The sequence below is a fragment of the Salvelinus sp. IW2-2015 genome, linkage group LG10 (assembly GCF_002910315.2).
Source record: "Salvelinus sp. IW2-2015 linkage group LG10, ASM291031v2, whole genome shotgun sequence".
In the NCBI taxonomy this organism is placed as follows: domain Eukaryota; kingdom Metazoa; phylum Chordata; class Actinopteri; order Salmoniformes; family Salmonidae; genus Salvelinus; species Salvelinus sp. IW2-2015.
Window position 1 is genome coordinate 16,468,118 of NC_036850.1, and position 25,318 is coordinate 16,493,435.

General features: G+C 45.2%; 1 protein-coding gene across 1 annotated transcript in view; it reads left to right on the top strand.

Annotated features, from left to right (window-relative positions):
- Positions 1 to 24,603, top strand: part of LOC111969384 (disintegrin and metalloproteinase domain-containing protein 10) — an 83,323-nt gene extending 58,720 nt beyond the window's left edge. The window contains exons 5-16 of the mRNA XM_023995483.1: positions 3,970 to 4,070; positions 4,732 to 4,899; positions 11,013 to 11,105; positions 16,293 to 16,476; positions 19,012 to 19,175; positions 19,425 to 19,608; positions 19,782 to 19,932; positions 20,080 to 20,263; positions 20,373 to 20,481; positions 20,649 to 20,869; positions 21,089 to 21,215; positions 21,392 to 24,603. Coding sequence (XP_023851251.1) covers positions 3,970 to 4,070; positions 4,732 to 4,899; positions 11,013 to 11,105; positions 16,293 to 16,476; positions 19,012 to 19,175; positions 19,425 to 19,608; positions 19,782 to 19,932; positions 20,080 to 20,263; positions 20,373 to 20,481; positions 20,649 to 20,869; positions 21,089 to 21,215; positions 21,392 to 21,501 — 1,796 coding nt within the window. The 3' untranslated portion in view covers positions 21,502 to 24,603. The remainder of the gene's footprint in view (positions 1 to 3,969; positions 4,071 to 4,731; positions 4,900 to 11,012; positions 11,106 to 16,292; positions 16,477 to 19,011; positions 19,176 to 19,424; positions 19,609 to 19,781; positions 19,933 to 20,079; positions 20,264 to 20,372; positions 20,482 to 20,648; positions 20,870 to 21,088; positions 21,216 to 21,391) is intronic.
- The last annotated feature ends 715 nt before the right edge of the window (positions 24,604 to 25,318 follow it).

Consider the following 25,318-nt stretch of genomic DNA (forward strand, 5'->3'; position numbering starts at 1 on the left):
AAAGGCGTGACTGACTCTGACTCCCATTTCTGCCGGCTTTCACAACTTTGTCTTTCTTCGCTTCTTGTTCGCAAAGGCCTTTTGATTGGCATCTGAATGAGGGCATTCACTGCAGGGACAATGACAGCTTTCTGTCTGGAAATAGAGAACACATTGTCAGGGCAGAACGTTTTGTTGTTCGGTGGGTCCAGTACAGAGCCATTCTCCTCAACTGACAACGGGGGACAGGTTGACCCTGAGCCCACTCTCTCCCCCTCCAACCGGTTGACCTGACTGCCCACTAGTGGCGCTTTGTGGTGACTCATCATATGATATGCAAAGCAGAATGCAAATGAACTGCGGTCAGTCAATAGTGCTGTAAGTACGGCCAGGCTTTAAGGAACACCATCCTGACCCTGCAGCACTTATCTTGACTTTGATTAAAAAAGCGAAATATAAAATAACGTGCCAAAATAATTCCTTTACCACTTTTCTGCCATCGAAGAGTATGAATTAAAATGTCTGTTTGTCCAAATTTGTCTGAGGAGAGGAGGTTAGGAAGGTTGAGGGAATGTGAAACGCTGGCTGAGTGTAGTGTTTACTTGTATGTCGCAGAGCTGTGTGTATGTGTGTGCTTTTGTTCGGCCTGAGTTTGTGTTCTTTGGGACTGAGTGTGTTTTCCTCAAGTTTTGAGGTGTATTTGTCGGCACTGTGTTCTCATTATGGCAATGCGTGTTCTTTAGGACTGTGTTTGTGTTTCTGGGAGCTGAGTGTGTGTATGTTCCTTGAATTTCCTTGGGGAGAGTGTGTGTTCCTTTGCGCCGGTGTGTGATAAAAGGAGGTGACAGCGTTGCTGTCGCTGGCAGACAGTGTGACATGCCCGTTGGCTTGTGGCGGTGGCATTTCTGCTCCCGTCATGCAGGCTGGTGACCGACAGGTTAATTTGGGAGGCTTATAACAGCAGCTCTGCTGCACCATGTCCTCCCAGCACTGCCAGACTCAGCCTGAGGGCTTTGAGGACTAACCACTCACGAGGACTAAGTCTCACTCACAATACGTCTAAATGATGCCTGTAAGGACTTTGAAGAATAGGACTGTGTACTGAGTGTTATTTATGTCTTTGGAGTCCATTTAATATTATTTATTAAATAAAAAAATCTTATCTTCTTGTAATATTATTTGTATTTTTTTCCCTCCACTTTTTTCTCCCCAATTTCATGATATTCAATATGTCGTTATGATCTTATCTCATCGCTGCAACTCCCCAATGGGCTCGGGAAAGGTGAACGTCTAGTCATACGTCATCCGAACACGACCCACCATGCCGCACTGCTTCTTAACACCCGCTCGCTTAACCTGGAAGCCAGCCACACAAATGTGTCGGAGTAAACAACGTTCAACTGAAGTCAGCTTGCAGGCGCCCGGCCCACCACAAGGAGTTGCTAGAGCGCAATGAGCCAAACCCTCCCCTAACACAGACTACACTGGGCCAATTGTGTGCCTTCCTATGGGACTCCCGGTCACGGCTGGCTGTAACACAGCCAGCCGTGAACCCCAGGCTGTAGGGATGCCTCAATACTGCGATGCAGTGGCGTAGACTGCTACACCACTCGGGAAGCCATTTGGAGTCCATTTCTATGCCAGTATGTTGTGGTGGCTCTGGTTATGATGGATGTAAGAGTGCTGCTTGTTGTAGACTAAATGAGATGCATACATGTACTGTAATTACATTATCCTAGTTGTAAGATTGATTGCTTGTGTTTACTGGTGTGTGTTTTTGTTGTGATTAGGGGGGCTTTCGCTATTGACTAGAGCAGTGGCATCGACTGTGTGTTGTGTACATTAGGGAAAAGATGCAGTGGAGAGAGGAGACCTCTATTGAAGCGTGCAGTCAGCGTTATTGACTCCATCTCACTGCTTGTTACTATCTGGGGATAACTTGGGGAGAGAATAATATCTCTGCTAGGAACTGATCACAGAGCAGTCTGACCTGACCTTGTTTTATTATCAGCACATTGTACAGTAACGGCCTGATTGATGGCATATGCATTCAGTTATTCTGTGTATTCAGGGTTGTTGAATTGCGGTGTATAGGTTAAAACATTCAAAGTGCTGATTGTGGGATTGTGTTGGCCTGTGTTTTGAAGTCCTGTCTCAGGTATCTGAAGCGGAGCCCAGGGGAGGGAGAGATGGCTCTGTTATCCCAGAGTCCTCATTAGTGACAGACACACACACACACACCGCATCTTCCTCCTCACCCTGCTTGCTCTGTTATGCTGCCCGCTGAGACAGCAACAGAGCTGTCAGGCCTGGTTGACACTGCACCATTCCCCAGGCCCAGAGAGCCCCGTCTGAGGCCCCTGAGTTCACCTCTCTCTGCCCAAACCCAAAACAGCATATCCATATGTTATTCTGCCTACCTCCGTCTCCCGCATAATAAGGGTCAGAAGTTTTCCAAGGTCACGTAACCTAACCAGGACAAAAGTAGCATACCCAAAAGAGACTGCCTGCCTCCCTGTGTGTCCTCCATACCTGTTCCCAACCCTGCGTCTTCGTCCTGGAACAAATGGCTTTGTTCTGTAGGGACTGACATCAGACAGAGATGGCAGAAGTAGTTTGCTGTGAATAGATAAAGCCAACTAGGGAAGAAGTAGAAAGCCCTGTGTTATTTTGTTGACTAAACACACAGCCGTAATTGGAGTTCATTAGCATTCACGCCTGCTGTGAAGGTAAAGAGTGTAGATTACAAAAACCCATTATAAGAGTTTTCAGATTTCCACAGGCAATTATGGCTCTTTGCTAACTAAGAGTTCTGTGTCACTATGGTTTACTCATTTTCATTAGTGTTTCACTGTGCAGTTCTGTGTTCTGCATAGTGATCGCTGAGCTCATTCTACAGTGGCACTCTGCTTGTTTATTGGCTCATTTAGGAACAGGATGGTGATGACAGGGAGGGTGCTCTCCAACTTGATGCTGGCTGCTCTTTCAATGGGTGACATCACACCAGAGTCAATAGATTTGAATTGGATGGTTAATCAAAAATATGTTCAGTTTTTATGAGGAAATTGGATCTAGGCACCTGCTTTAGGCAGATGCCCGTGAAAAAAACGGTGTTCTTGAGGATCAGCATTTTAGCTGGGTTGTAAAGTACCCAGCTCTGTGTCTGTTTTTACTGATTTGGTCCCGTTGGGAATGCTCCAGCAGCCAGCCAGTCCACAGAAGGGACACAGCACCACATGTTGTTTTGGCCAATGGCCATTATTTGTCAGCAGAGGGCAAGGACACGGTCACTGCTTAAATGGAGGTTTAAATGTGGACTCTGTGGTATCTCAGACCGTTCTTTGACATTGATCTGTGTTAGTAATTGTGAAGGTGTATACTGGACTTTTCTGGATACTTTAGTTGCATGTAGTAGTGTTGCTCCTTATTGAGTCTGGTGTTTTTCAGAGCCTCTGGCAGAGGAAAGTCGAGCAGTGAGTGAGTCAGTGACATGTAATTTGGGAGGAATTACTGCTTTGTTACTCTCCAGCCTGGAGAAGGTGACGCCAGCGGTGAACAGAGGCTTATTCTTTCAGTTAGCGTAGACAGTCTGTGTCTTAGGCCTTGTTACACACACACACACACACACACACACAGAGAGAGAGAGACTGTGTTAGGCCTTGTTACACACACAGAGAGAGATATTAACTACAGCTTCTTTCTGTCCTAATGAACAGATATCTCCACCCTCAGATGAATGTTGCTGCTAGAGATAGTAAGGTTATTATACTGGTATGTTTTAGAGGGCCTTGGATAGATTAGATGAGGTTATACTGGTATGTTTTAGAGGGCCTTGTATAGAGTAGTTGAGACCACACTATGGCCTATGGCTACTATTGTGTACAACCTTTTTCATTCCCCTTCTAAGCCGGTTTAGTCTGAAGCTGAGAGAACCAATATTACTGGTAATACGGTTGAGTTCATATTGATGGTTTCCTCTTCTCCTCCCAGATTACCCTCATAAGTATGGCTCAGAGGGAGGCTGTGCTGACCACTCAGTGTTTGAAAGGATGAAGAAGTACCAGGCCTCGGCTATGGAGGAGCCTCTCAAGGTGAGCTGATAATACCCCACTGTGAAACCAACCCTATAGCTATACAGCACTCACCAATACTGTACAACCACGTACACATTCTGGACACAGTACTGGAGGACCATACAAACCACCTCGCATCTTCTTGCTCCATGGTAAAATAACACTTAGCATGATAAGGAAACATGGAAGTGATTAAGTCAAAGTTGTTATTGGAGCTGTAACGGGAGCCAGATTCTTCTTWTTGTTCCTGGGTTCTTATCACTTTCAGCTCTGTGGATGACTGAGTAGAGTGATGTYACAGATCATCTGGCAGGGTGAGGAGTTAGTGTTCTCTCTCCCCAGGGATGAGTCAGACCAGACCAGGGTTGTGTCAGGAAATGTTTCCCCATGTTCTGGAAGACCTCTCCCTCCTCCCTTCAGAAGCCAGGGCCCTCATTCTCCACATTTGAAGACATGGGATTTTTCCCTGACCAAAATGGCAGAAATCCTTTCACATTCCTGTTGGTCACCTTCTCATGTCAGTTCTTAGTCTTGGGAACTTTTTTTCTACCTCTCACTTCCCTCTCTCACTCTTTCTCCCCTCTTCCAGCTCCCCTCGTTCCACATCACTCTCCCTCACATCCATCTCTCCCTCCTAGTTGACTAATGGTAGTCGTTCCTCTGGTTGTTGYCTCTGCAGGATCCCAGCAGTGTGGTGGAGGAAGAGGAGAGGTCCCATGGACATGGTCCGGTGATCCTGAGGAAGAAGAGAGCAGCTCAGATAGAGAAGAACACCTGCCAGCTCTTCATCCAGACTGACCACCTCTTCTTCAAGTACTACGGCACCAGAGAGGCTGTCATCGCACAGGTACTGAGGCTGTACACACACTAGGGCTGTCCCAGACTAAAAAAAAAATATTGGTTACTGAGAGTCATCTATTCTTCAACTATTCTATGGTCTACATTTTAAGTGTATTTTTCCATATATAGAAACAACCCGAAGTTTGAATATAATCAACTATATGCACTGAGCTTGTCTGATGCTTTAAGCTCAATGTTTGATAAATAAAGACACAAATGACTCAAGAAGGGAGCCCGATGGCCACACTTGTTAAATTTAAATGACCAGCGAGAGCCTTGTGTGACTGGTGCACCTTTTTTCTCTCTGCCTCCCTGCTGCAGCGAACAGGCACCACGGCAAGTGTTTATTGCCGCTGTCTGTGCTGAAGCTGCAACATAATTACAGCCATTTTGTTTCTTTCTTGTTTCTGACTGAAAGGTTCTGTTACCGAAATACCTCATTTGTTTAGGAAAAACATTCCCTATTCCTAGACCCTTGCTCTCTTTACGTAAAACATGTATGCAGGCATGCACCTGACCAATAGGGTCTGACCTATAGCATATCATAATCACATAATAAATTGGTTGTAGCAAACTCTGAACACTGTACACGTGACAGCAAAATGGATCAGATGACTTGAAAAATAAACTCGAAACGGGGGGAATTTTACTGGTTGCGCAGGAGGAAAGGGGAAGTTAGATTTACATTTACATTAAGTCATTTAGCAGACGCTCTTATCCAGGAGCAACTTACAAATTGGTGCATTCACCTTATGATATCCAGTGGAACAACACTTTACAATAGTGCATCTAACTCTTTTAAGGGGGGGGTTAGAAGGATTACTTTATCCTATCCTAGGTATTCCTTAAAGAGGTGGGGTTTCAGGTGTCTCCGGAAGGTGGTGATTGACTCCGCTGACCTGGCGTCGTGAGGGAGTTTGTTCCACCATTGGGGTGCCAGAGCAGCGAAACAGTTTTGACTGGGCTGAGCGGGAACTGTACTTCCTCAGAGGTAGGGAGGCGAGCAGGCCAGAGGGGATGAACGCAGTCCCTTGTTTGGGTGTAGGGCCTGATCAGAGCCTGAAGGTACGGAGGTGCCGTTCCCCTCACAGCTCCGTAGGCAAGCACCATGGTCTTGTAGCGGATGCGAGCTTTCAACTGGAAGCCAGTGGAGAGAGCGGAGGAGCGGGTGACGTGAGAGAACTTGGGAAGGTTGAACACCAGACGGGCTGCGGCGTTCTGGATTGAGTTGTAGGGGTTTAATGGCACAGGCAGGGAGCCCAGCCAACAGCGAGGTTGCAGTAATCCAGACGGGAGATGACAAGTGCTGGATTAGGACCTGCGCCGCTTCCTGTGTGAGCAGGGTCGTACTCTGCGAATGTTGTAGAAGCATGAACCTACAGGAACGGCGTCACGCCTTGATGTTAGTCGAGAACGACAGGGTGTTGTCCAGGATCACGCCAAGGTTCTTAGCACTCTGGGAGGAGGACACAATGGAGTTGTCAACCGTGATGGCCAGATCATGAACGGGCAGTCCTTCCCCGGCGAGGAAGAGCAGCTCCGTCTTGCCGAGGTTCAGCTTGAGGTGGTGATCCGTCATCCACCACTGATATGTCTGCCAGACATGCAGAGATGCGATTCGCCACCTGGTTATCAGAAGGGGGAAAGGAGATGATTAATTGTGTGTCGTCTGCATAGCAATGATAGGAGAGACCATGTGAGGATATGACAGAGCCAAGTGGACTTGGTTATTAGCGAGAAATAGGAGAGGCCAGAACAGAGCCCTGGGGACACCAGTTGGTGAGAGCACGTGGTGCGGAGACAGATTCTCGCCACGCCACCTGGTAGGAGCGACCTGTCAGGTAGGACGCAATCCAAGCGTGGGCCGTCCGGAGATGCCCAACTCGGGAGAGGTGGAGAGGAGGATCTGATGGTTCACAGTATCAAAGGCAGCCGATAGGTTAGAAGGATGAGAGCAGAGGAGAGAGAGTTAGCTTTAGCAGTGTGGAGCACCTCCGTGACACAGAGAAGAGCAGTCTCAGTTGAATGACTAGTCTTGAAACCTGACTGATTTGGATCAAGAAGGTCATTTCTGAAGGAGATAGCAGGAAAGCTGGCCAAGGACGGCACGTTCAAGAGTTTTGGAGAGAAAAAAGAAAGAAGGGATACTGGTCTGTAGTTGTTGACACGGAGGGATCGAGTGTAGGTTTTTTCAGAAGGGGTGCAACTCTCGCTCTCTTGAAGACGGAAGGGACGTAGCCACGGTCAAGATGAGTTGATGAGCGAGTGAGGTAAGGGAGAAGGTCTCCGGAAATGGTCTGGAGAAGAGAGGAGGGGATAGGGTCAAGCGGGCAGGTTGTTGGGCGGCCGCCGTCACAAGACGCGAGATTTCATCTGGAGAGAGGGGGGAGAAAGAGGTCAAAGCACAGGGTAGGGCAGTGTGAGCAGAACCAGCGGTGTCGTTTGACTTAGCAAACGAGGATCGGATGTCTCGACCTTCTTTTCAAAATGGTTGACGAAGTCATCCGCAGAGAGGGAGGAGGATTCAGGAGGAGGAGAAAGGTGGCAAAGAGCTTCCTAGGGTTAGAGGCAGATGCTGGAATTTAGAGTGGTAGAAAGTGGCTTTAGCAGCAGAGACAGAAGAGGAGAATGTAGAGAGAGGAGTGAAAGGATGCCAGGTCCGCAGGGAGGCGAGTTTTCCTCCATTTCCGCTCGGCTGCCCGGAGCCTGTTCTGTGAGCTCGCAATGAGTCGTCGAGCCACGGAGCAGGAGGGGAGGACCGAGCCGGCCTGGAGGATAGGGGACATAGAGAGTCAAAGGATGCAGAAAGGGAGGGAGAGGGTTGAGGAGGCAGAATCAGGAATAGGTTGGAGAAGGTTTGAGCAGAGGGAGAGATGATAGGATGAAGAGGAGAGAGTAGCGGGGGAGAGAGAGCGAAGGTTGGGACGCGCGCGATACCATCCGAGTAGGGGCAGTGTGGGAAGTGTTGGATGAGAGCGAGAGGGAAAAGGATACAAGGTAGTGTCGGAGACTTGGAGGGGAGTTGCAATGAGATTAGTGGAAGAACAGCATCTAGTAAAGATGAGGTCAAGCGTATTGCCTGCCTTGTGAGTAGGGGGGAAGGTGAGAGGGTGAGGTCAAAAGAGGAGAGGAGGGAAAGAAGGAGGCAGAGAGGAATGAGTCAAAGGTAGACGTGGGGAGGTTAAAGTCACCCAGAACTGTGAGAGGTGAGCCATCCTCAGGAAAGGAACTTGTCAAGCTCATTGATGAACTCTCCAAGGGAACCTGGAGGGCGATAAATGATAAGGATGTTAAGCTTGAAAGGGCTGGTAACTGTGACAGCATGGAATTCAAAGGAGGCGATAGACAGATGGGTCAGGGGAGAAAGAGAGAATGTCCACTTGGAGAGATGAGGATCCCAGTGCCACCACCCCGCTGACCAGAAGCTCTCGGGGTGTGCGCAGAACACGTGGCAGACGAGGAGAGAGCAGTAGGAGTAGCAGTGTTATCTGTGGTAATCCATGTTTCCGTCAGTGCCAGAAGTCGAGGGTACTGGAGGGAAGCATAGGTGAGATGAACTCTGCCTGTTGGCCGCAGATCGGCAGTTCCAGAGGCTGCCGGAGAACCTGGAACTCCACGTGGTCGTGCGCGCTGGGACCACCAGGTTAGAGTGCAGCGGCCACGCGGTGTGAAGCGTTTGTATGGTCTGTGCAGAGAGGAGAGAAGAGGGATAGACAGACACATAGTTGACAGGCTACAGAAGAGGCTACTCTAATGCAAAGGAGATTGGAATGACAAGTGGACTACACGTCTCGAATGCTTCAGAAGTTAAGCTTACGTTGCAAAAATCTTATTGACTATAAATGATACAGTACTGCTGGCTGGTGAAGTAGGCTAGCTAGCAGTGGCTGCGTTGTTGACTTTGTTTTGAAAGTGTAGCTGGCTAGGTAACCTCGATAACTGGCTAGTAACCTCGATAATTACTCTAAACTTACACAATTATCTTGGATACAAAGACAGCAAAGACAACTATGTAGCTAGCTAACACTACACTAATCAAGTCGTTCCGTTGTAATGTAATAGTTTCTTACAGTGCTGCTATTCGGTAGAAGTTGGCTAGCTGGCTCGCTAGCAGTGTTGACTAGGTAGGAGAACGCGGCGCGGGTACGAAAATAGCTGGCTAGCTAACCTCGATAATTACTCTAAACTACACAATTATCTTAGATACAAAGACAACTAATGTAGCTAGCTAACACTACACTAATCAAGTCGTTCCGTTGTAATGTAATAGTTTTCTACAGTGCTGCTATTCGGTTAGAAGCTGGCTAGCTAGCAGTGTTGTGCTAGCTAGCATTGTTGACTACGTTAGAAGCACGAAAACAGCTGGCTAGCTAACCTCGATAATTACTCTAAACTACACAATTATCTTGGATACAAAGACAGCAAAAGACAAACTATGTAGCTACTAACACTACACTAATCAAGTCGTTCCGTTGTAATGTAATAGTTTCTACAGTGCTGCTATTCGGTAGAAGTTGGCTAGCTAGCAGTGTTGACTAGGTAGGAGAACAGGGGCGCGCGTACGAAAGTAGCTGGCTAGCTAACCTCGATAATTACTCTAAACTACACAATTATCTTAGATAAGACATTTGACTTAGTTGTGGAAACTATTGAAGAGAAAGGAGGATATAGGAGCCAACTCTGAATGAGTATTGTGTAGCAAACAGGTGCTGTTAGATTACAATATTATACTTTTTTCTGCCCGTTTGGAAGTGTAAACAACACTATATAAAATAGAACAGACTCTGGTATTACTTATAATGAAAAACATTTGCAAAGCCTTTATTAAAGCATAGCAAAGATTTATAAACAGCCGGATTTGTGAAATTGCTTTATACAACATTTTGCAGTTGCATGAGGATTGGTGCTCACGGAATCAGTAGGCTATTAAACAAACACTCAAACTGTCAATAGAAGCAGGATCTTTCTTATTTCTGTAGATGTATATGGACGATTTATAAAGCCAGGCATGTTTAACAGTTTGGTTATAGACCTAATTAAGTTGGTTTCCTCACTCCGCTACTGCCTCTGTCGCATTGTTCTCAACACCATTATTATGCACATAGCAACATATAGGGAAAGGCACCAATTCAACGGCGCACTGAAGATTAAGTTTCAGAACCGTGGACAGCTCCCGCTATCCATCCCGCTCTATCCAGAGCGCTTTTGTTATATAATATTATCAGTGTTGCACCATTATTCTTATATAATATATTCTTTTTACAATTTCAGTAGCACATCTTAGAGAGATGTATGGCACTCTCTAATCCATTGGATGGCACAGTGGCCTCCAATGGATTAGTCCACTGAGACAAGCACGAATCAGACAGGTGTCTTATACGCCATTAATTATTTTGATCAATTTGCGACTGCTCGACTAATGAAATCTCGGTCGACCAACAGCATATCGACCAAACAATCGACTAAATAAGGTCAACCCTAATACACACACACACACACACACACACACACACACACACACACACACACACACTCTGAATCATTCGGCAGGGGGAAACCAGGGCCTGCCCTTTAATTCCGCCAGGAGAAATGGATTACAAACAGAATAGTGTTTGTCTGTGGGTCTGATCAGTTGTTGTTGGCTGGCTTCCTTCAGCCAGCCTGCCCAGCATCGCAGACTTGTTCCTCCTGACTGAGTTCTATAGCCTAACAAATGAGATGCAAAGGAAATGCTGCCTTTCACAGTAGAGGGTCCCGTTAAAGGAGAGACTAGCTGATTAAAATGTAATTTCTGTGGACACTCACTCTCTCCATAGGTGAGATAAAGGAAAAAGGTTAATTGTGATGAAGKAAATGTGTTCGTTAGGATTGTGGTTTAGCTCTGAGACAAGAGGCTTGTTTATAGGATGGACTGGACAGTATGGAGCAAGTCATCAACAGATTGATTCCAATAGGCTGAACACAGTGATTCTGTAGTTAAAGATATTATTCATGTGTTCATTGGTGGGCTAACAGACATGTCATGTCTTTAATGTCATGCTATGATTAATCTGATGTTCTCTCTGCAGTGCAGTTGTTCTAGACTTCTCATAATCTAATGGTGACTGTTCTATTCTCTAGATCTCCAGCCATGTAAAGGCCATTGACTCCATCTACCAGGGTACTGACTTCCTGGGCATCCGCAACATCAGCTTCATGGTCAAAAGGATCAGGGTGAGTTTGTGTTCAGGCCTGGGGGTTGGGRGTGTGTGGGTGGTGAGCCCCACCATTTGCCTCACTCATCAGTATTCCACCACACTCCAAGACCTAATAAATCCTTAAAATCCTCAGGTGAACACCAGCTGCCATTTAAAGTAGGGAGCTCAGGGCCGCATTCCAAAATTCAAAACAACTCTCTCAAAAGGTTTCTCTGGGGCCAAGGAGCTGGCAACTTTTTAAGTAGAATCATTTCTCTCTGTCTAAAGCCTTTTCCCACTCTCTCTTCAAACACACATTAGAATAGTTACCTTTAGCAATGATTATAGTGATGTACACAGTGGCCTTTGTTTGAAGTCTCTTCTCCAATACCCCAGGGACCAGTTACTGTAGGCCCTCCTAACAAAGCTCCTGTCTGTTCCCCTATCGTGTATGTGTCAGGGTTTCTGTTAGCCGGTAATAGACAGCTTTTTTTTTTAAAGCTGATAACGGTCAATTGTCCGGGAGAAGAAAGAAATCCCATTGCGAAATAATGCTTTTTAGCCTATTCATTGATGTTAATACCAGTCGGCCTATAGGTTCATTTAGTTGAATTAAATTGGCACTTGTGTACAGTATATTAGTTTTGTAAGGTTATCTTATTTATCACACGCATACAGCATACAGATACGGAGCCTTTGAGCGGAAAATCTGTCAGAGCACGAGAGCTGTTGCTAAAGCATCTCAAACAGCAAATGTATAGGTAACAGAAGACACGCTTCATCAGCGCGTCACACACCACTTTTCAATTAGCTAGAGGTATTATGCATTTTGAAAATATATACTTAATTTTTTGAAACCTGAATGTTTTTCTACATATTATGAGGCATGTCTTACGCTTCGAACACACCGACTGCGTCATTGCGTTTCGATACACCAGAAGTACATTAATTTCCAGTGGAACGCTGCGTTTGCCTTGCAGCATTGCGTTGCAGAGGCAGTTGCAGAGGCAGTGCGATTTATCGAACGTATGCATCAAATTGTAAGCGTAGACTTAATTGACAGAAAGTAGCTAAATGTGAATGTTTAATTTGTTGCACACATATCCAGTAAAAAAAAAAAAATTGGATTACATAAKAAAAACAGTTTGACTGAAGAATTTCTTTACATTTTATATTCATTTATTTGCCAAGTATATTATTTATTCGATGACATCCACAAATTAATTGTGAGAGCCTATAATATAATTTCCCTCAAATGCCGTTTTGGAGCGAAATGCAATAATAAATAGTCAAGATAGCAGCATAGGCTCTTTCAACAATGAGACCAACGTTGAGGAAGGTGGTCTTGATCGCGCTGTTGGGCCGGGACCAGCCCCGCCGAAAGCGCAGGTCTGTGTGGGTTCAGAGATGGTTAAAGTCCCGAAAGCAGGCAGGGAAGTTCCACCGTCTCATTCAAGAGCTTCGAATGTTTGGAGAGGAATTCCGAAGTTACTTTCGTCTGGAACGAAGCCAGTTCGATCACCTGCTCCAGATGGTTGGAGCCAGGATCGCCCGGATGGATACCAACTACCGGGAGTCCATCAGCCCAGTTGAACGCCTGGCGATTTGTCTCCGGTAAGCTATATTCTAGTACATTTTTAAAGCCTTTGATACCATAATTGATTAATACATTGTTTTTATGTGCAACCTAGCTAGCTAAAGGGCTCTCTAGTTAATAGTCCCTATTTGATATCAGATGTACTTTTACAGAATGTTCATTAGGACTATAACTTTTCCCAAAGTTGGTTTATAATCCTTTTTTAATTATGCAATGTTACCAAATGAAAATAAAGTTGAGGTGCCTTCTGCCCTGATGAAGGTAGGCTAGTCTTCTCCAGGACCCATTGTTGTTCAAGACAGTCATTCATTACATTCTTATTGGACTCACATACACTCTTAGAGAAAAAGGTTCCAAAAGTGTCCTTCTGCTTTCCCCATAGGATAACCTTTTTGGTTCCAGGTATAACCCTTTGGGGAAAATGCTATACACGGAACCCAATAGGGTTCTACATGGAACCAAAAGGGGTACTACCTGGAACCAAAAAGGGATCTCCTATGGGGACAGCCGGAGAACCCTTTTAAGTAGATAGTACCATTCTTTCTAAGAGTAGAGTTGGCCTGGGCAACAGTTTATTGATATAGTCATAGACTGAATTGTACTGTTTCAAGGCATTGTTAATGATGGTTGATGAGTATTACAATATAATTAGTAGAGCATAATAAACTGTAATGAGGTAGATATATGAGTATATATAATATGTGGGTGGAATTCAAGTTACACGCAATATTGATAATTATTTTTAATTATATTTTAGATTCTTTGGCGACAGGGGACTCCTACAGGACCATTGGATTCAGCTTCCGAGTTGGACGGTCCACGGTGGCAGGCATTGTCCCCTCTGGCACAATCCATTTGGGACTGCCTGGTTGATGAATACATGCCTGTCCCCAAGGAGGAAGACTGGAGGGCCATCGCTGCCGAGTTCCTGGAGAGGTGGAATTTCCCCAACTGTCTTGGCTTCATTGACGGGAAACATGTAGTAATCCAGGCTCCACCGTGCTCAGGTTCGCAATTCTACAACTACAAGGGTACATATTCAGTTGTACTCTTGACTRTAGTAGATGCCATCTACTGTATCCGTGTTGTCGATGTTGGTGCTTACGGCAAGGGTAGTGATGGCGGGACCCTCCGGGACTCTGCCTTCGGCCAGGCACTTCAGGATGGCACCCTGGAGATTCCACCACCAGCATCACTCCCTGGAGCTGAAGACCTGGGACCTGTTCCCCACATCTTCGTCGGCAACGAGGCCTTCCCTTTAAGACCCAACCTCATGAGGCCCTACGCTGGACGCCAGCTGCCATTGTCAAAGCCTGTAAGGATCGTTAACAAACGATTGTCCAGGGCAAGGTTAGTTGTTAAATGCGCCTTTGGGATTCTGGCAGCCCGGTGGAGAATGTATTGGAGAGTGCTTGGTCTCAGCCCCTCAAATGTCGATGCCTGCGTGAAGGCCACGTGTTCTCCACAACTACCTGCAGAGGTCATTCCAGGATGGAGATGGTCACGCCAAATGGTCACCTACCTGATGTCACCAGGGCAGGTGCAAACAACGCCCCCAAACAGGCACTCAAGGTGAGGGAGAAGCTGCCCACCTACTTCTTATCGCCAGCAGGTGAAGTCCCATGGCAGTATGCCGTGGAGTGAAACTGCTCTTTTAAGAGCCCCCTACCACAAAGGTTATTTTAAGAACCATCCACCGTTGTCCATAAAGTTGCATTTTTTCCCCAGATTACTTTATGTAGCATTGTCTCTCTTCATTTGGAAGTTATATTTAAGTGAAATTTGGGAGTTAAGACCACACCTTAAAACCCCTTCCCTCTCCCATTAACGTCAGTATTATACACACCTGGCATGGTACATCAGGTGAGCGGGAGCACGAATTAAGGTTATACGACATACAGTTAGTATGATGGGAAAGGGTAACCTAGGGTCCATACAAATAGTACAGTTTACCAYCATGTTCACTGGCCTGACAAAATATAGGTGGGGAAAAAACGAATTAGGAAGAGAATGTGTTTTTACTTTCATCAAGAAATAAGCAGATTAAGTCTAAATGAGATATTAATAAACAACTGAAACATCTGACTATGAAAACATAATTTAATAAGTATTCAAGTACAGGAAAGAACATGAACAATAAATGGATCCAGAAAAGAAAGAATGTGTCAGATGCACCAAGGCTGCTGGCCTGAAGCTGCTGACCCAGACCTCTTCTTCTCTTTCTCTGCCCTTCTCTCTCTCTGATACCTGTCCCTGAGTCCTCTCCACTTCCTCCTACAGTCTTCTTCTACATAGACATGAACATGATAAGCCAAACCATTACCTAGCATAACTATAGTTATTAGATAGCTATCATGGACATGTCACCTACTGTACACATAGACACACACACACGGTTATCTGACCAAATTATCAGGGGTACAGTAGTATCTACCATTTCTATTACTATTTATCTAGCATACACTCTTTCAAACATGATTATTTGGTAAAGTTATCAGGGGTAGTAACTAGCATCATTTATTTGACTTTCTTTCACACACACACCTCATTGGCTAGGTTAGCAAGCTAGCTAACGCTAACTAGCCACATCTAGCACAAGCTCACTACTAAACTGACCTGGCAATCCTAGCATTTTTTGTGTTTATGTCCCTGTAGCTGTCAGCAATTGTGTTAAAAAGACACGGTTTTGAGGATACTGCGAAAATGATTCTCTCCATGTGTCCAACCGCATGCGACTGCATCAGTATAGTTGCCTAGCTGCGCAAAATGTTATGCAGCAGTGATGCATAACGCAGTCGGTGTGTTCGAAGCGTTACCTTGCTTCAAAGTAACCTAGCCAAAAGAAGACCATATCCGTGGACGCAATTATTTTATATAAACTTTAATTGTCCAGTAGCCCAAGGCCCACCCTAGTCATATTAGCAGCCCATGCGTTGCATATTACATCTCCCCTCTTTCTAAATTTCTAACGGATATTTTCATCTGTCACATGAAACCGGTGAGCTTTTTCCTGCTAATTGCATTATGGAAGGAACATTCACACGCAGCCTACTGCCTTGTGCTCATTGCTGCGTTTATAATGTAAAGAAATAAGTGTCTCAACATTTTAAGCTCAACGTTCTGATCTGTTGCATCAGACTCATTGCTTTTTCTTTTTAATTCTCTGTCCCAGAGTCTGTTTGGAAATGTCTATTTCTTTCTCGACAAGCTGACCAATAGAATAGGTAACCTTTTCTACTATGGGGGGAATAGTAGATTGACAAAGGCTAGTGATTCTGCTGTTCGTTACTGGTCTTGTTGGCTGAGGAAAAGTACATGTTATTCTGACATCAAAATGTGCTTCAGAATTCGGTAAGAAGGAACGCACATTGTTGCATTCTTAACTTGCATGTTCTGTTAATATAATCTAAATGTAATGTATGTCATTCTGAGCACTGTGGGTGGACGCCCTTATCAGGTTACGCACCCAATGCATATGGGTCCGGTAACTTCCTCAAATGTCCGGTAAATTAAAATGCTGCCGGTCAAATGTTCGGTGCCACATTTTCCAAATGGAAACCCTGGTGGGTGGCTGTGATTACCTACTCATGACCTATTCAATGAGCCCATTCCTTTCGATCTCTTCAGATTAATACGACCAGTGATGAGCGGGACATCACCAATCCGTTCCGCTTCGCTAACATCGGGGTGGAGAAGTTCCTGGAGCTCAACTCAGAACAGAACCATGATGACTATTGCCTGGCCTACGTCTTCAGTGACAGGGACTTTGACGATGGGGTGCTGGGCCTGGCCTGGGTCGGCGCTCCTGCAGGTGCGCGCGTGCACACACACCAATTGAACTTGTGTACTGCACTCATTTGCATAATGGCTCTCAGGGTAGGAATTCAGTGGAGAATTAAAAAAGAAAACTGAGAATAGTGGACATTTATGCCTACTTAAAGAGTAGGAAGGTATAGCATCCAAGAAGTCACCGAAGTGTCCAGTGGTTTGTGAGAGACTCTCTGGCTCCAGTATCTCTAATGGGATCGCTCCATTCTAAAGAGGAGAAGAAGCAAAAGCTGTGCTGCAGGTTCCCTTCTCTGCCCTCTGAGTCCTGCACACTATCAGAACACTCAATGATCTTCAGTCCATTAACCCCCCCCCCCCCCCTCTCGTTCCACCAGCATGTCTGTAATTTAATTTTCAAGGCCGAGGAGGACTGGATTTGCTAAGGCATCGTCTCCACGCTGTTTCCACTTGAAATGCATTTTTAAGTTGTTTAATTTTTGCCTACTCAGCATATTTGTGTGTTCCGCTTTCTCCCTCGCTGGGTGTTTGTCAAAACTGCAGCGTCCTCCAAACAAGGTTCACTTCAAAAAGGAGCTACGTTCAGAGTCCTCCTGAAGGAAGTTCTTAGATGTTTGTAGAATGTGAAACAGTCCATGGAGACGATCACACACCCCTTTCTATAGCCTGCAGCTGGGTCTCCCTCTGGTCTCCACCAACCCCATAGTGGTGACAGGCAGTCAGTCAGTAGTGTGGACTGTGAGAAGGGAGAAATCAATGAGACAGCCACAGCACACAGACAGAAATGGCCCTGTCACACACACAAGTAGGCTAAACAAGTATAGGCTCAACACTTCTGAATTAATGATTCACACTAGAATAATATGAATTTGCTGAGTGTGACTGGAGCGGTATGCCATACAGATGCAGGCTGTGCCTGGTTCAGGATATCCTCACAGTAATAATCAAGAGGTAGAGAGAGTGGACAGTACTGTATATGAACCCCACGTTCACATCTTTACTGCTATACGTTTCTTTCAATGAGCTGCAGCCTCAGAGGTCAGAGTTCAGGCTTTGTTTTCCTTCATGAGGTTTAAATGAAGAGTCGGTGTCAGTTGGCCCAGGTATGGTCAACATATTTTGATTAACTTCTGACTCACAGAACCCAAGATGAAAAACAACAACAAACACTATGGATCAATACAGGYAAATAAGCAATGTTCTAAGCAGGCTGAATCGATCTGGGTCTGTATAGGGAGGCTGTGGGTTAGTAGAGAAGAGATATGCCTTGAACGCTCCAGTGGAGTGGACTGAGAACAGACGGCTACTAGAGACACCAGTCAGGCCTGGGTAATGGGCTTTTTAATGGATTTGAACCATTACCACACTCATAAGTGACTTCAATGGAGGCATTCCTCCTACTCTTACCACACACCAGTTTCCACACACACACCACTTACCACACTACACACAAATATGTGCCTATATTGTAAAGTGCTTAGGTTTCATGTTTCTGTGTGTCTAAAAGCTGTTGTAGTCAAAGGTGTGGCCTACTTATGACTAAGCACACAGGCTATTCTCAGATAAAGATGTCGCCACTGCCTGGCGTTCCAGCAGAGCCCCAGTCCTCCTAGCCTGGCTGGTTAGAAAATAGAAATCCTCTAGTCCACAGTTGTAGGAGAGATTGGACCTTACTGCAACTGGGATTTCCACTTCTCACTCACTCACTCACTCACTCACTCTCTCACTCACTCACTCACTCACTCACTCACTCACTCACTCACTCACTCACTCACTCACTCACTCACTCACTGTGATCTCAGACAGGGCAGTGTTGAGTGTATAGTGCATGGGGAGCCTCGAGGCAGACCGGTAATGTTCCAGCTGAATCTGATAGTATGGTAGGGTGGGACAGAAARMSYKKWSTSASWMMRSKYTGTCTGCCACTGCTCACTCCCACTATCTGAGCTGACTTTGAACTATTTCAACTATTCAATCAAAACCAGGTTTCCCAAATTGATTGAGAAAAATCTAGGTGTGTCAGTATGCGCCACACTTGCACTTTACAACTAGCTGGCCATGTCTGTCGACGTGTGTGTTCCAGACAGTGCGTTTCTCTCTTTGAGAATGGGTAAGTGAGCAAGTTTTTAAATTGGCATTCTCAGCGACTGTGAAGCAGCGCCCTTCAGGTCCCCTGCTGTGCCCGAKCTGCCACTCTYCCCCTGCGGGCATATTCAGCACCACCTGGCTGCTCTGCTCTCATCTTCCTGCTGCTGTCTGTGTCTCTGTGTCTCACCTACACGGGTGACCACTGGGCCCAAATGCTCTCTGCTCCCCTACAATAAGCAAAGATCTCTGCTTATTCACTCCAGGCAGTGTATCAGGTTTAATTTACTCCAATAAGAGTGTTACATCATTTCACTGTCACTTGTGTCAGAGTTGGAAACAGTACATCCTCAATGCCATGGAAATCCTCACCATAGTCCTGTTAGTTTGTTGGGTGGGATACAGTGTGAAAGACAGAATCCTCCATGGTGTGTACTGTATGTAATCTTGATGAGTGGTTTTACTGTGTTCTTAGGGAGCTCCGGAGGTATCTGTGAGAAGAGTAAGTTGTACTCTGATGGGAAGAAGAAGTCTCTGAACACCGGCATCATCACGGTGCAGAACTACGCCTCCCACGTCCCCCCCAAGGTCTCCCACATCACCTTCGCACACGAGGTTGGACACAACTTTGGCTCTCCGGTGAGTATTCTGTCCTGGGCCTTGTCTGGTTCTAGTCTGGTCTTTTATCTCAGKGMACAGCTCTAACCAGATCATACTGCACATGCTAATCAGTTGTATAKACTTGARTACCACTTTGTTGAGRYACTCACCATRGGATCTCTCTTGGTTTAAAGTCCCAGTAGTGGAGGAGTCTATGTTAATGCCCTYCTGAGGGAGGAGRGGGATGYTCATTGGCTCCCTATGAACCTCTTCCCTATGGTTTGACAGCATGACTCTGGGACAGAGTGCACCCCAGGAGAGTCCAAGGCCCAGGAGAAGAAGGAGCAGGGGAACTACATCATGTACGCCCGGGCCACATCAGGGGACAAGCTCAACAACAACAAGTTCTCCATCTGCAGCGTGAGGAACATCAGCCAGGTCCTGGAGAAGAAGAGGGGCAACTGCTTTGTGGGTAAGTGCCGTCTTTCTGAGGTTGTGTGTGTGTCCGCACATGCACTTGCGGGCGTCCATCTTTGCATGTGCATAGGAAGTGTGGGTGCGCTTGTCATTGGAATGGACATCCAAGGTTATGTGTCCTCTACTGCATCTCATCACTCCTTCCTGTATTTGTGTGCGTGTGTGCAGAGTCTGGCCAGCCCATCTGTGGTAATGGTCTGGTGGAGGCAGGGGAGCAGTGTGACTGTGGTTACAGTGACCAGTGTAAAGACGAGTGCTGCTACAACGCCAACGAGGCCGACGGCAACAAGTGCAAACTTAAGCCCGGCAAAATCTGCAGGTAGGTGGCCAATAATGTACGACAAAATGTTGTTGATTTTATGGTTAGTACTGTTGTAGTATTTATTTAATATAGTATTCAACTTGTTTCTGCCTTAGKAAAAAGGAAGTTGAAAACTGACTTTTGGTGTGTGTKCTGTGTTGTCAGTCCCAGTCAGGGTCCGTGCTGTACACCGACGTGCAACTTCAAGGGCTCCAATGATAAGTGTAGGGAGGAGTCAGAGTGTGCTGAACAGGGCATGTGTAACGGAGGCACTGCCCAGTGCCCCACCTCTGAACCCAARGCCAACTTCACCGCCTGCCATGGAGAGACACAAGTCTGCCTCAACGGGGTATGGTCTAGTTCTCTGACCAAACGTGTTCTGAAATGCTTTAAATCATGACAATGGAGCATAGCTGACACTCACCCTCTTTTTCCCTCTCCACGTCTCTGTCGACCAGGGCTGCTCTGGCTCCATCTGTGAGAAGTATGGTCTGGAGGTGTGTACCTGTGCCAGTATTGAGGGAACAGACGAGACTGAGCTGTGCCACGTCTGCTGTCAGGAGAGAAGTAAGTATCTGTTATTTACCTGTTACCACTATCATCGGCTCATTATTGTCCATCCGTCCCAATATAACATTTATCTTAARCCACCAAGACCCTGCAAAGACTGGGACTGTCCTGTTAGCAGTGACCTCACAGTGGCGTTCCCCATCTCTCCTCCCCCCTCCCTGCAGTGAAACCCGACACCTGCAGCAGCACGGGCTCCGAGAAGTGGGCACGCTTCTTCAGCAAGAAGATCACCACGCTGCAGCCAGGCTCCCCCTGCAATGACTTCAAGGGTTACTGCGACGTGTTTATGAGGTGCCGGCTGGTGGACGCAGACGGCCCCCTGGCCAGGCTAAAGAAAGCAATCTTCAACGCAGAGCTCTACGAGAACATTGCGGAGTGGATAGTGGTTAGTGTCCCAGGCCCAGCCAATGTCCTAGTTGTACTGTAGTTACCTGTGTTGTTCAGAATATTAGTTCACCCTACTGCTGAAACTGTCACCCCCGTTGGCATTAAAACAATTTCAGGAGCTAAATACATCTCTCTTTATGAAATGTTCTTACCGGCTTCAATATGAAAGTTGTGTCCGACACTGAAAAAATGTGACTTTGCATAATCTGTGTTCCAGGCTCACTGGTGGGCAGTGTTACTGATGGGCATTGCTCTCATCATGCTGATGGCTGGTTTCATCAAGATTTGCAGTGTTCACACACCCAGCAGCAACCCCAAACTGCCCCCACCCAAGCCACTGCCAGGTACGTTACTCCTCAACACTGGGGGGGGGGGGGGGGGGAGAGACCTATCTCCCCAGCTAGACTGACAAAATAATCATTGTGTATGGAAGAAGTGTAACTCTGGGTAATTTTATGCAAGCAGGTATGTGTGTGAGTGTTATGATGTTGAGAGCAGTGTGTTCGTGTCTCCCATGCAGGCACGTTGAAGAGGAGGAGACAGCAGCAATCGAATGGCCAGCAGCCCCAGCAGCAGCGCAACCAACGCCAGCCCAGAGAGAACTATCAGTTGGGTCAGATGAGACATTAAGACACTGGGCCCTCTTTGCCTTGGTTCTTCCTAGTGCCTACAGTGGGAACATTTCACTCCAAAGAGTTACCTGTACCATTCATTGCAACCACCCATCTGCAAAGCTGAAACTGTCAACAGAACTGATTTCAATAGACAAGACGTACAGTTCCAGGACCTAACGGACTCACTCAACACCACTGCTCTGGGAGCCAGCTGTCCTTCACACAGCTGTAAGCAGAAAATATTATAGGAAAGCTCTTGGCAATGACGGGAAGAGAAAATGACTGATTTCTGTTTCTTTCTTTTTTTACTGGAGTGCAGGGGAGAGCAGCAGCATTGTGGTAATGCAGCCTCTCYTCTCCTCCTTTTTAGCGTCTTTCTTTCATCTGTTTTTCCTTTCTGAAGTGCTGCCCTCCTGAGCAGGAAAACAGGACTGCAGGTCACATGGGTTTTTGCTGCTATGCAAAGCCAGGATGTGAGACATTGTCGCAGAAGAGACTAATTTGCCAATGTAATTATTATTTTTTAAATCAAAACATGATAAGAAAAAATGCACAGGCTTTTATTTCCAAAGCATACATGTTCTTTCTGCGTGCAATTGTACAGATATTGAGATTATAGATTTTTTTCCTTTGTATCATATGAAATCGATTGTTTTCCTGCTGTCTGATAAAGATTATTTACTGTTTTAATTCACTCTCTCAGGATTAATAAAACAACAAAAAGCGCTGTCTGTCACATTTAGAAGCTCATGTGGGGTGGATCAGAACAGACCTCGGTTATCAGAACATGGAGGGAATGTAAACCTAAAGCTGAATAAGATTAAAGCAGTCCTCTGTCAGAGGACTGGAGGGTATAGAGAGCCGACAGAGTTGTAGAGACTGTTGTGATGTCGTGGGATATCATTGGGCTGGTGGAAGGTGTCATATTCAGACAGGTTTGCTTTTWAAAAATGTACTTAATTATGACATTGTTCTCTTCAGCTATTTTTTTCTGACTCAATGCATTGATGTGAATCACTGAACCGCTAAATGCAGCAGATGTACTTGTCTATTGATCATTCCATGTGAGATTATTTATTTGGATCTCTTTTAGTCCTCATTTGGACTAATCTTCCAAGAGTCCTTAAACATTCAAATACAATTTATAAMACTAGAGATGGGTAGGATGGAGGGAGAAAGACAATCTTCAATGCTTTAGCATACAAGGCTGTCCGAGGGCTGGCTGGTGCTACACCTCATGACTATGCCACTGAACGTTGTCACATATCATTCAAGTCACAGGGCCTTGGCCAGAGCCTGCGAACACAGGCCAGGGTCCATATGGGGCAATATTACAGAGGGCATCACAGACAGTCACTGTACTGGTCTGGACATGCTCTCACCTAGCTCGGCTGCCCTCACCAATGTTGTTACCTTAATAAAACGCACAGTCTTTAAGAGCTGACCTGGGAACAACTGAATGCCCTGTTACATACCAGTTTGAAGGCAGCTTGAGGAATCTTTTAAACTTATGGCATGCATTAGGAATGTGATGAATGGTTTGCCAGATGAAGATCCTGGATGGCTTTAATGTGATTGGTTTTTTTTCTTCTTTTGTCTCTTATTTTAGCAATTCAGACATTTGTATATGTGGAGGAATTGTATCGATAAAGTCCAACAATGGCTTAATGTCTGAGTGTCCAGCTATGCCAAGCTGTTACATTTGAACTGAGATTGATAAGGCTACCAATTACCTCTAACTTTTCTCCCTTTGGCTATCATTTCCATGTCGTGTCTCTCCTATGATGCATATCTGTGTTGCATGTCCTGTCTCTCTCCCTAACCCCACATCTCTATTGGAAGTACATAGCTCTGCTCTGGGGATGATMTCCACCAAAAGAGACCTATATGTCATAGTCTGTGGTTTGTGTAAAGACATAAACAATGTGTCTAAATGGAGTTGAGTCTGATTCTCCTGAGCCCATTGCAACTCCACAGTCTGTCTGGAGGTCAGTGGGGTTTGTAATGTATTGCYKGCTCAGAGCCAYGGAGACCAGGACAATCCCAGAAGGCAGGATATCCAAAGAGACTCTATCAGCTTGGAGTGCTGAAGTCTCAGGAGGCTTGAGGAAACAGATTGCAAAAGTGACACTGCTTGACTTCAGGTGTCTTTTAGAAGGTCAACTTGACTGACTGACTAGRGAGAGGATGTGGGATAAATGTACTGTCCTGTTTGTTGTCCTGTATTTGTGTGGCAGGTGTTGAAAGTCTTTCAAAGCCTGTTACCAAGGTCTCTCAAATAAGTTTCTCAGAATGAACATAGACTAGTACTCAAGTTCAGGAGGTAACTTTAAGTCCTTTTATTTTTTAAGACTTTGTTTATCCCATTTAAATGATATGTGACTATATTGATATTTTATGACTGATTCTGGCCCGTTATGCCTTATCAGGTAGGTAGACCCGAGGAAGAGTGTCCTGGAGCTTAATTAATGACAAGCAGGCCTCTTCACATATTAATGCCTTGATTGTTTCCTCCCAAAACTGATCATTATCGAATGAGGAAAAACAGCTCTTCGTATCTATGTAGCCACATACAATGTCTACAAGAGAGCCTCTGAAATGGAAACAAAACTGATCCTCCCTTGATTCTAACATGTCTTTCTCTGTTCTTTCTGTTTGGTGCTGGTGGGTATGGGTTTGTGCTGGATAGTAAAATATTGTTTCTCGTTACCTTTTGGCATTTAGTAAGGCTCATCGGAGTGTGGTCGTCTTAAATCATTCTTCTCCTTAAGGTAAGGTAATAGGTGGGTGTATAGAGGGCGGTGCCTGGGATTTACATTTCTGTCTTTAATTTGTCTTGCTAAAAGTATTTTGAGAAAAGCGGGCTCTGAAATGTAAGTGATGTAAACCGAGAGAATCCAGAATGGAAAAGTCTAGTACTACTGTCTGATTTTAATGTCTGCTGTGTTTTATACAGTATCTTCAATATTCTTTACTATTTTTATTTTCTTGGCTCTGTTTCCTGTTCTGCTCACTTTGAACAATTTTACTAAAATTGCTAAAAGTACTGTGCAAATATGTTTATAATTTTTTTGAACTACTTGAAATGCTTTAATAAAAATAGACTTGATCAACAAAATTTTGTTCTGAGAATGGAAAAGAATGTCTGAGAAATCATTCCATGGTTGGTTTGTTCTTTGTCACTTTCAGTGGATGAGCAAACCAGAAGACCCACTTCAAGATATCACACAKCTTGACTAGGCTAGCTTCCAAGGAAATCAAGCTCATAAACTCAGAATAAAAATAAAAGTTTTACATCTCCCTAAATCTGAGGGTGGTTTTAACCTCCCAGACTTGGAATTGTATCAACTCGCCAACCAAGGCTTTTACTTGAGACATTGTTAAATGCACTAAAAAGGAACAATGGGTAATTATTGAAGATGTGCATGCTCACCCCCAGAATCTTTTCACGTGTCTATTTTTCAAAGGATAAAGCTAAGAACATTAACTTCATAGTTAAGAACACTATAACAATATRGAAGAAACTGAAATTGGTTCTTGTAGAATCCATCTCACTAGCAAAAAAACAACCCTTGAATAGCTGTTCAAAATGCACCGATAATAACATGGAAAACTAAAAGGTATAGAAACAGTCAATTATTTGGTAGTAGGACATATGTACTTCCATGACACAATAAAAAGCAATTTTGCACTGACCAATGTAGAAAAAATAAAATACATGCAATTTGTAAACTAATGTATTATACAAGAGACAAAATTCACTAATTATACAGCAGAAGGAGAGTCATGTCTTAAGTGTAAAACTAACAAGGGCTCAATAATCCATACCTTTT